The sequence below is a fragment of the Prunus avium genome, chromosome 6, assembly GCF_965620075.1.
Source record: "Prunus avium chromosome 6, drPruAviu1.hap1.1, whole genome shotgun sequence".
Taxonomy (NCBI): Eukaryota; Viridiplantae; Streptophyta; class Magnoliopsida; order Rosales; family Rosaceae; genus Prunus; species Prunus avium.
This window is the reverse complement of record NC_142289.1, coordinates 23,999,064-24,011,252: the sequence shown is the minus strand read 5'-3', so window position 1 is coordinate 24,011,252 and position 12,189 is coordinate 23,999,064. Positions and strand designations below refer to the sequence as shown.

Sequence of the window (12,189 nt, the reverse complement as noted above, 5' to 3'; positions counted from 1 at the left end):
CACCCATTCAGAGATGTGTTATTTTCCCTATATGATTACAGAGAATGGTGATATTAATAATACAATTGGAATAGAAAATGACAGGAAGGAAGAAGAAGGAAAAGGAGGAAGAAGAAAGAATTAAAGAACTTACTTGCACTTGCAGCTGCTGCTTATCTCCAGTTGCTCTGCGAAGAAGAGGCGGCTATCCCATCAACTCGTGAAGAAGACGATGTTAGGTGCCGCAAGTACGTTCCGGGTGTAACAGTAATGGGCTAGTGCCCGGGTCTGTTTTGTTTCACTAATGAGCTGGTATTTTAACTAGCTCTGTGTTCACTAATGTGCTAGTTTTGTTTTGATTTAAAACTGGGGGCTCGTTAAGTGTAGTGGTTTGGAGCAATTGCTTCCTTTAGGAAAGATTCTAGGTTTGAGTCCTAGCATCTGTGTTGTATGTATGAGTTTAGTATACTATCGCTTCTCTTAATAGGAAATGTCCTAAAAAAAAATTAGGGGCTCATTTGGTGCCTAGGATTGGATTTGATTTGATTAGTCACTAAATCTTAAGGTATGTTGAAGGAGGAAATGAAGGTAGTGGTCAATGAATTTCCATTTGGGGGGATTAGGAGGGATTAGTTATAAGGTGTTGTTACCCTATCATATTTGCGGGGATTAGATGAGATGAGTAATCCATCTTCTACCTTCAACTTGGTCAAATTTTTTTCATTTCTTCCTTAAACATGCTTTAAATCGATTCCAATCCAATACTAGTAACCAAACAAACCCTAGATGTAATTTTGTGTATGCATGATCAACTGTAGTACATATATGAACCAAAACGACGCAGGTATGTGCGAATGGTCATTTTAGCTGGCTGTGTATGATAGTTAAATTCTAGCAAATTTAAATGCGATGTAACGAAGGAACTTGGTAACAAACTTGGTTTGATGGAACTTTGAATTTAGTTCGATAGAACTTTGAAGTTAGTGATCTTTGGTTTGTTACTATATTAGTTGTTGAGTTTTGAAACTTGATGACAGGTTGAATTCAATTTTAGTATGTTTAATGTGCTGGGAAATGAAAAAGATTAGTAGGTTATGGAATTTTGTTGTTGTTACTGAAATTTGAAGTTTGATGGCCTGTTAAATTCAATTTTAGGATGATTTTTTTTTTTTTTGGGTCAAATTTATGTAAGGGAAGGGAGATTTTCTCACACATTGCCAAGGTGTCATAGAGATTCGAACCTGAGAACATTGTTAAATTCAAGAAAGAGGATGCTAGACTCTGTTGGCCAATTTTTTGGGATGTTTGATGTGTTGGAAAATTAAAAAAGACAGGTTATATAATTTTGTTGTTATAATTGGGCTAACAAAATTCAAAAGAAAAAATGATATGGCTTAGGCACAACTCACCCTAACCAAACCAAACCAAATTATTGGTTTAGTCAGTTTGGTTTCCTTAATAACTTGTAACTTCTGTTAAAATATAACAAAACCAAATGTGGGAGGAGAAAGAATGGGGCTGGCATTCTCAATAGGTAATTATCTTTTTGTTTTTTTTATTGAGGGGCAAATGCACACACCCCTGCCACATAAATGGTTACATTCTTGCTCCTTGCGGTAGACTGGATGGTACTGGTTCAATTTTCATACATACAGTTTAACAACCAGAGATTACCCGTCAAAAGTAAATAGGTATCCTTGGGTCACACACACACACACACAAGGCATTTTCCATTGGTGTGCTACACTTTCAGAGACAAATGAGACCCACAAGGATCATCTGGATATGCATGAACTGCCTAGATTTGTATGGGATTCACATTTACTAGCCAAGATTCATATAGGATTGAAAATTGAAATTTTCTAGTCGATAGTCAATAGTCAATAGGCTTCCAATTCGCTTTGGGTTCTACAACATCCATATAGGATCAAAAGTGAAATAACAGAAATTATACTTCCCAGGGAAGGGAAGGGTCTTCTTTCTAGCATCAGTAATTTAGTACACTGAATCCTACAATTGAAAAGGGCTGAGAAATCAGCACCCAGCAAGTGAAAGATTAAATTGATTACAAAATGTACAGAGGTGAGAATGGTAGCTATCACGGGTCGATTGCCATAGGTGTAATACGCCTTTTGGTAGGCTTATTCACAGTAGCAGTCTTCATTGAGCTTTGAGATTCTGTTATCCCTTCATTGCTTTCTGCTTCTGATTTTGCATTATATGCTGCAACGAGACAATCATTTGCAGTAACTTCAACTACCATGTCCTCTGGGTTCTCAACTGGACTTCTGTTCTCTAAATCAACGACTTCTTTTGCTTTCGTTTCTACTTCTGTTTTTCGATTCCCTTCTGCTTCTGAATTTCCATTATCTGCTGCAACAAGACTGTCAGTTGCAGTAGATTCAATTACCATGTCCTCTGCCTTCTCAGCTGGCCTTTTATTCTGTTCACCCATGACTCTCTCTTCTTTCCTTTCAGCTTCTTTTTGTTGATTCCTTTCTTCTACAGTTCTTCCATTATCTTCAGCGACAAGGCAATCATTTTTAGTAGCTTCAATTTTCATGTCCTCTGGCTTCTGAACTGGGCTTTTGTTCTTGTCATGCATGACTTTCTTTACCTCTGGAGCAAAATGAAACAGGAACCATGATGAACCAAACAGTGGAAGAAATGATGGATAAAAAGAAGTGATGAAACATTTAGGAAATGGAAGGATATAAAACCTGATGAGCAGATAGGTGATCCCAGTTCATCATTTTCAAATTCTACCAACGTGCAGTAACCATCTTGAGAAGACAATCCTAGGTATTGGGCGTTGGGTGACCTTTTGAACAACAAAAAGTACCAGCAATTTAAATTACAGGAAACATTATCGGCAGTCAAAATCAATATAAGCACCAAAAAATAGTTTCTTGCAGAAAACTGACACAAATTTTACCATGCAATGTCTGTTATGGCTGCATAGTGAAGACCAGCAAAGATTGCAATTGGAGGAACGCTCTCTGTGTCATAAATGTACAAAGAATTTAAAGTGGCCACAGCAAAAACAATACGATGGGGAAGCTTAAAGAACCCGGCTGCAGATTCACCAAAGACTGTTAAATACTATAATTAACCAACAAAGCTACAATATATTTTACAAAATAACAATGTAAACCAGCATGAGTACATTGATTTGACCCCCGCAGGCTAAAGAGCAAAGGGCAGAAACGAACTGCTACAACAGGTTTGCAGGCACCAGGGAGCTGTAGAGCAGGCCTGCATTAACATGAAACTTGAGAATATAAATGTAAGAAGACAATTTCCTTCAAACTTTCATTTGCTTGACAGTTATGACACTGAAAAGCATAGGATCATGCTATGATGCCCAACTAGAAATCTAGGGATGTCAGGCTGGACTTTTATTCCATAATATACATATGAATCATTTTAAGACAACAATATTCCGAACTAAAAGGTAATATCTCTGACTTGCCTTGAAAGGTCCTTTCTAGAAAATACATAAGCTGTATTTATTGTCTCCGGTGCAGATGATATTTTGTAGGAACCTGAAATTGGAAGATTCTTATGTCAACAAAAAATTGTAATGGAACTAAACATAAGTGGTCATAATCGATAGTAGGGAGTTAGGCTTCAGAAGCTTGTGATAATTGCTAACTTCTTTCAGGAACAGAAATAACCTAAACTGAAAACCTCAGATTATCCTTTTCAGTTTTCACCAAGAAAAATACTAAAATAAATTTAAACAAACCCATAAAAAATAAAAAGAAAGATCCAAAGATTCTTTCCAATTATTTCTCCCCCACACTTGATGTTTGTTATTCAAGAAAAGCTGAAAAACAAATTTAAGGCCATCACATCAAAGGGACTTGGAATATTTACAATCAGTGTTTAATATCGGAGAGGACAAGACCCTTAATGTCTTTCTGCTTCTCAATCAGGTAATCGGTTAAACTGAATCCTAGCAGCACACTATCTGTAACGACCCAAGGCATCCTCAAAAGTGACATTTGAACTGAAAGGACTTACGTACTATAAAACTTCCCAAGGCATAGACAATGTGGGATTTAGGGGTATCCCAGCTTCTCATCCTTTAAGCCTTGGCCTATTTCCCTTTTCCCTCACTGCCGAGGAGATGTCATCATAATCATGGCTCTTGAGTCTCATGTAGGCATTGGACTAGTTCCTCCCATAACATTTGTGATGACCCAAGGCTTGCTCCAAAAGTGCTATCTGAATTCATAGACCTTACTTAAGTACCCTAGATCTTTCCAACATATAACCGATGTGGAATTCAGGAGAATAGCACTGTCTATCCATCTCATAGGTTATAATAATGGAACAAACTTACATTTGCCCAAAGTAGACAAACCCAATGGCAATGCTACTGAAGCAAGCTCTGTTACAGTCCTCAGATAAGGCTCTACTCAATACTTCAGTCACAATATTTGCCAACCAAAAGGTTGGATGGGGAGAACAAATATACAATGTTATATTGGAAAACCAACCATTGCGGTGAGCGAATTAGACTACATAAGTCCACAGTTCACTGAGCATACAATTAGGCGAACTACCTGCTGGAACAAGTAGAAATGATCCATCAGGTGACCATGCTAATCTTCGAAAGAAAGATGGCAACGTCTCATCATGAAAGAGATGGTATTTTGCAGACTGCATATAAAAACGTACAAGAGGCTAAGAACATGTATATTCCATCTATGCTTAGGATCAATGAAATACGTAGAGAATACAAACTTCTAACCTTAGAATCATCCAACAGTGGAGGCTCAGCCTTTGAAATAACATGCTGACAAACATAATTTGTCTTCTCGGCACCTTTTGCTTTTGATTGAGCTTTTTTGACATAAATGCGACAAGTTCTATCAGAACTTAGGGAAGCAGCGTAGTTGGCCAATGGGTCCCATGCCACACCTTGAACATAATGGGAATGGGCATCCAGAATCTGATGGACAGAACCTGAGGAATAGAAATAAGAAAAATTAGAGTTGAATCTTTTGACAATTTAACAGATTTGTTATAGTTATGCTGCTTAGGCAATGTCTTTCTTACCTTTGTTCACATCCCATATGATGCAAGAATTATCAACTGACCCAGAGATGAGAAATGCACCATCAGTAGACCACTGGAGGTCCAGCACATCTTTGCGGTGAAATCTATAACAGAAAAAGTCAGGTACAAAGCTCTAAACAGTTACAAATTACAATAAACTATCATGGCCTTCATATCTGATACTTTGGTTGAAATCCAACATCTCAAATTGAACTCCAACATGCCAGACTACCAGGTCGAAACCAACAAAAACTAGAATGAATTCACATTATCCACCTTAAGGGCCTGGATCTAACAGATATTACTTATCATTTTATATCAGGCCCAATAAGCTCTTGGTTTTAAGTCTCAGATTTTGGGACAGTCCCCTTTAGTTGAAGGACCCCTCGAATATAAGGGGCACACTGTGGAGCCCACTCCACATTGTAGTTCAATAATCTGAAGTCTTATCTTTTAAGTTTCTGTCAAATGATCATCAATGCCAAAACAAATAAAGAATCAGCGAAATAAAAAAACCATTCAATCATTTGATTAAGGGTGGTAATTTCAGCCAAAATGGTAACACTATGTTCGTCTATTTATTTGAAAACAATTAGATGTCTTAATAGTTTTGGATTAGGTTCATTTTTTGCAAGGTTGATCCTTTGGTAGAGACTTAAACCATAGATGGTTCCAATCCTCAACCTACAATGCACAATGGGCCCCACAAAGTGTCTACTAAATAAAATTGGATTGTAATCAAATGGCTAAACAATTTCCATTTGAATGGATATTTTGTATGGATGATCCTTGAAAGAGAACCTAAAAGTTAAAAGCTTCCAACCATTTGGACCACGTGTTGGGGTGAGGATGTGATGCAGGACACGCAGGGCCTAAATTTATTAGTTTCCGAATGTACTTGTTAGTTTCCTAGATACTCTAGTTTTCCAAATTCTAGTATAGTAGGTGATGCAGGACGCATAGGACCTAAATTTATTAGTTTCCTAATGTATTTTTTAGTTTCCTAGATACTCTAGTTTTCCAAATTCTAGTAGGATTTCTACTTTTCCAGATTTCCAGATTTCTAGTTTTAAGTTTCCTATTTTATTTGAATTTGAGTTTAAGCAAGGGATTTGTATCCTATTATGTCTAGGTTTTAGTTTGCTATAAATACTCCCATGTAGTTCTTTAAAATTGAGATTTGAATGTTGAGTAAGCCTTTTCCTAGAACTCTCTAATTTCGTCCCTTCAATCTATATTTCTTCTCCTAGATCTCCGATATTCTTCTTTGTTCTACTGTTTCTGCCCTTTATCTCGTCTTTTCGATCTATATTTCTTCTCCTTGGTCTCTTATATTCTTCTATGTTCTATTGTTTGAGTGCTTAATCTAATTCCTACGGGCTGTACTACATCAGGATGTTCGCAGATTTTTCTTAAATGAGGACATCCTCACTTGAAGCTTCATGTATGCATGTATATATATCTGATCTATTTATTTTCTAGAATACACATAGCACATTGGTTTCAAACTGCATGAGTCAAATGCATAGGATCAATAGGCCCGTCCCTGATTTGGTCCGCCCTAAATCACCTAAGCTTGCTGTGTTGCCAACTATACTTTAAACAAATATCCAATGGATACAAAAGGTTAACTATTGAATTTAAATTCTTACGACAATGTCTTAAGGACCTTCCACGTTGTGCTAGTTTCTGTTGCATGCAACTTCCATACAATCAGCTCACCTCCTGATTAATAGAAAAAATAAATAAATAAATAAAAAGAGGAAAAGGTACTTTAAGGGAACAATGAACTAGAAAAATAAGTGAATAAAGATGGTCAAGTATATATAAAAATAAATTCAGTAATATGAGTGATCTTCATACCATCTGCACCAGAGGCAAGTTGTTCTCCTGCATCATCATCAAAGGAGTGATATCAATTCCACCATAAAAGAGAACCGTAATGAGGGAACATGTGTCAATAACACAATTTTCCAAGCTTCAATTTTTTAAATATTAAAAAAGAAATCTCATTTTATTGCAAAGCCAATCTTCATCAACAAGCCAATGCTGTACAAAAATTGCAGCTTGTATGTGAGAGACAGTTCGGTTTTTCATTAGAATAAGCCTTTTTTTCTTATTCCCACTGTTACGAAAAGAACAGACTTCAGACTTCTCAGCACTCAGAGCATCTCCAAAGGGCTGTACCATACTAGCTATCTAGCTCCTAAAATAGCTTAGCCTCTGTGGACTCCAAAATTTGAGGAGAGAGAAAGCGGCTCCTAGTGCTGAAGTTAAAAAAGTAATGAAAAATATGGTGAATATCTAAAATCGCATGGCTGGAGTAACCACTTCAAAAGTGCTAAGCTATACCAGTTTTCTAGTATCTTGGCAAAAATTTGGCAAAAATTTGGCTGAAAGTTAGATAGCGCTCCCTTGGATATGCTCTTAAATCCTAAAACTTCTTCCTCATGAAACACGTTCTTCCATCTTGATTCAAGATTCAAAATTCAAAGTATACGAGCTTCTTCTATGTTCTAGAGTCTACTATCGATGCTCCGTTCTGCCAATGAAGTTCTTTCTTCTCCCTCCCTTTCCCTTATTGTTTTTTTTTTTCGTTGCTTTATTTTCTTTTCCACGATAGGGGGGCTTGAGATCCCAATAATTATGCTTCATAACAAATAAAATTCAATGAAACATTCTTAGAAACCAACACTGGAAATCATCCAAATCAGCTCGCCAAATAAACTAAATTAGCTCAATAGAATTAGCCAAATTAGTATCCCTAAGCATATGGTCGTTGAGACTCCCCCTCAAGCTGGAGAATAGGGTATCGGCAACTCCCATTTTGCTGCAAACAGAATAAGAACATGTTTACGAGCTTTCAAAAACCTAGATAGCTCAGACCAATTGATAGTAATTAAAACTCTTCACTTTTACACTAGTATAAAGCCAAAGAAGAGGAAGACCTTGCTATCTGTTTTGTTACCAACAGGGAATGAAGTAAACCGAGCCGACAAATGAGATAAGATCTGATCATCTGAGCAAGACAATAACCAAGACATAATTCAAGTGGTATGAGATCCGAAATAGAAGATTTAATGAAACGTGAGGAATAATAGTGAGAGGAAGAAATTTCATTGTTTTTCTTTTTGGTGGTCAAAGTAGGATAGGGGTAACAAAACAGATAGCCTCCTTACATTGATTCAAGTGATAAGGTATCATCTTTTTCATTGATTCAACTGAGTAATATGCATACCCTTGTATAGCATCCTTACATATTAACACCAATGCAAAATTCCTAGAATCATCCAAATCAGCTTAATCAAATGAACAAAATTCGCTCATTCAGTAATCTTGGATTAGGTAAACCAAATCAGCTCAATTTGCTCAATCATTCCAAAATATAAGGTTTTTTTTACAGCTAGGGATGGGCAATGGATACCCATTGGCCCACATTGGTAAGCATTCGGTGGTGCTGGTAGTGGTGGGGTGTTGGTGGTGATGGTGACAATGGTTGGTACCCATTGCCCATCACTAGCCTAGATCAGCAGAAGTTGGTACTCCCATTAGAGCGTATATATTATGCACCTAAGACAATTATTTAGACTTCAACTTTAGGTTAAGGCCAAAACATACAATACAGGATCAAGAACTCTGTACAATGCCAATAGAATGCTAAGGTATGTATGCTTAATTATTTTAAAGATCTTTGAAGACTTCCCTCCTTGCTTACAAACAATTCCTCGCAATCCTACAATTCTGGTCCTCGCCTACAATCATGCTGAGCTCTCATCTCCTAAGAATAGGATTAAGAAAGACAACTTCGAATTAACTGCGCTAGTTGTGTTGTTTCCTTGAATTTATGATGGTGGGTATGGAAATATGGGTATTACAACTTTGGCATTAGCACACAGCGAATGAAAATGTAACTTTTACTCTTACACTTTGTGGATGTGGAAACAAAACAGGAAAAAAAGAAAGAGAGAAAGAAAACGTAACCAAAAAACATATTTCTAAAGTCAGCAACTTGATTCTCTCTTCATAATCAATATCTTTGTGAAGAACTCAGGATTACAAACACCAAAGCAAGAAGAACAGACATGCTAGCTATCATCTTAGTAATCTTCCAGGAAATAGTGAACTCTCCATAGTATTTCATCATGAAATGAAGTTTCATGCAATTACAAATGTAAAGAACACTGAGGAGGGCATAGGTTTTCACTTACCAGAAGGAGAGAAGCGAAGGACATTTACAGCAGAACTATGGTAAGAAAGGCTATTTTGATATGAAGCTGCTGGGAGTTTCTTCTGTGTTTCGCTCGAATTTATTAACCAAAGCTTGAAAAAATTAAATAAAATGAACACAGTTAGTCCAACAACTAATTAAATGACATCAGGAAGTATATCAAATGAACACTTACGAATAAGCTAAATAAAACCTAATAACAAAAAGAAAATTTCCAAAAACCCTTTATCCGAAAAACAAAAAGGAAGGCTCTGATGCTGCATTGAATCAACAATTTGAGCTGAAAGTAGGCGAAATTGCACGGAAATAAAAAAGAAGAAGCTTCAATATTAATTGGCCCACCCATTAGATTCGTGAAAATGCAGAGGAAGAGAGAGAGAGTAGAAGTGAGTACCTTGATGTCGAAATCGGCGCCTCCAGTAGCGAGAGTACCAGAAGTTGGGTGGAAATCTAGGGTTAGTACCGGCTTGGTGTCGTGCCAGTTGATCTGAACTGTGCCTCCTTTCATTTTCTTCCTTGTGTTTTTTTTTTTTTGGGTTTTTTAAATTTTATTTTGTTAAATCAAATTTGGGAAGACGGAGGGAATTTAGGGTTACTTACTGGGAAGGAATTGAGAGGTATATGTTGTTCGGCGCACTACGATTTGGCGGGAATCGTTTCGGGAAATTCTGCGTGTACCCAAAAATTTGCTAACTATCAATTTTTTATTTTTTGGGAACTTTTTATTCAACCAAAAATGAGTGAAGTATTTAGGGTATACTAGTGATTGCTCCCTGAACTTGTACCTAATTTTCAATTGACCCCCTATCTTTTTTTTTTAGAAAATTAAGAATATGAACTTCTTTTTTTTGCCAATTTCCCCCCTACCGTCTAAATTCTCAACATTTCATCCAATTTTCAGTTAAATCATTTAAAAAAATTATTTTTTGGAAAAAATTGAATAAAAATAGTAAACCTAATGCCAACCCCTTCCATGTCCTCCCTTCCTCCTCCCATTCCCCCACAACCACCATCCTTTACTCTAAGACCAATCCCACAACCCCCACAACCTTCAATCCACATACCCTTCCCTCCTTCTCTCCCTTTCTGTTCTTTCACCCACAGACTCATCACCACCATCCCCTAACAGACCTTCCTCCCTTTCCTGCCATCTCCGCCTCCTCTCTCTCTCTCTCTCTCTCTCTCTCTCTCTCTCTCTCTCTCTCAATTTCTTTTCTCCCCCACCCCCTCTGTCAATTTCAATACCTCCATACTCAAACGCTCACAGTCGATCCAAGCCTTTCAAAAACAATCGAAAGGTAAAATTCTTGATCATAAGGCATAAGTGGCTCTACTATAAGTGCCTTACAGCCTCCCATCTCAATCTTTTTCCAAATTCACACAAAACCCATCAACCAAAACATCAAAAAATTCAATCTTAAACACTTGGATTTGCAAAAAATATCAAAATCAAATAAAATCTAATAGTATTTACCTTCATGCTATCGGATAGCATTTGGGGTGGGAGGTCGTGGGGAAGAAGAAAAAACAGAGGGGAGGGTTGGGGTAGGGTGGAGGGACCATTGGAAGTCATATGGAGAGAGGGAGAGTAGAGGGGCGAGAGAAAAAATAGGTGGAGAGGGTGGGGGTGAGGGAGAGAGTGATTGGTTGGATGGGCCCCTCTCTTATTAAAATATTTTTTCTTTCATTTTAGATTTCTTTTTTTTTTTGTGTATTTAATTATTTTAACATATAAAATGACCATTTTGCCCTCATATTTAACGACAAATTGGATGAAATGTTGCAGATTTAGACGGCGGGGGGGGGGGGGGGAATTGGCGAAAAAAAGAAGTTCATATCCTTAATTTTCTATATAAAAAATGGATAAGGGATCAATCGAAAGTTAGGTAAAAGTTCAGGGGGCAAATCACTAGTATACCCAAATATTTATAAAGAATGACAAAATTATAGTGTTTGGACACTAATGCCCTTATTCATTTTTATATTGCCTAAGGAGTCTATTTCTTCTTTTTAGATGATGTCGTATGGAGCCAAAAAGGTTGGAAATTATACTTCACCTGTTGGGATGATCCTTCACGTGAAAGGATGAGGTCTTCACATGGAGTTATGCTTCCATCATGTTGTCTATATTGTGTAGCTCTTCTTATCCTAAGCTATTCCAGCATGAGTTGTCGTTGTCTTCTGCTTCAATTTGTTCTGCTATCTGATTATAGATTTCATAAAAAACTTTTGCTCCAGTTTTGCTTATCCTGAATTCATATATGTCATCTGGTCTCTTGGATGTAGTTTCTAAATAAATCTTGATAAAGTTGGATTGGTGAAGGAGGTTCAGACGATCATCATTGAACAATTGTTGCTCAACTATTGTTGCTCCTCTGTATTTTTGAATGTCTTGCTTGGTAGAGATCTTCATATTTACTGATTCTGCCGGACTAAGCAGTTCATTATGAGAAATAATAATACTATGTTGTGCTATATCTGGGTAAATACTACTGGAAACCACTCTGGGGTTTCTGGTGAAATCTAATTTTACGTTCTTCCAAAGATGGATATAAAAACTTATGACTTCTTTTAATTTTGAGGAAAATGAATCTAAATGATGACTATTTTTAATATAAAGTGGACTTAAATAACTATACTCTGTTAAAAATACTGGGGTAATTGTGATAGTTTTTTGGTTATGCTCTAAATGCAGTTCTTTATATTCAACCATGCTAATACTAGCTAAATAAATAGTATAATGAGAATAGATTTTAGTAATAATTTTTATACCATGATGTGGATTATTTTTTTAAATTAAAAAGAAAAGCTTGAATGTATAACTGAAGAGATGTATTTTGCTCATATTCTAATCTAATCATATGACTCTTAATATATTTTGGTAAAAATCTATACCTTTCTCAAGCTAGGGTTTG

The 12,189-nt window shown here is 36.6% G+C and overlaps 1 protein-coding gene across 1 annotated transcript; it reads right to left on the bottom strand.

The window, feature by feature from the left end:
• Positions 1-1,813: 1,813 nt before the first annotated feature.
• On the bottom strand, positions 1,814-10,010 carry FAS2 (Transducin/WD40 repeat-like superfamily protein). Its single transcript, XM_088255267.1, has 12 exons — positions 9,669-10,010; positions 9,255-9,366; positions 6,910-6,936; positions 6,699-6,771; positions 5,047-5,150; positions 4,739-4,953; positions 4,551-4,647; positions 3,452-3,524; positions 3,146-3,234; positions 2,915-3,053; positions 2,700-2,800; positions 1,814-2,598 (listed from the first exon to the last, which is right to left on the bottom strand). The coding sequence occupies exons 1-12, from the start codon at positions 9,780-9,782 to the stop codon at positions 2,078-2,080; spliced, it is 1,665 nt and encodes a 554-aa protein (XP_088111393.1). The 5' UTR covers positions 9,783-10,010; the 3' UTR covers positions 1,814-2,077.
• Positions 10,011-12,189: the final 2,179 nt, after the last annotated feature.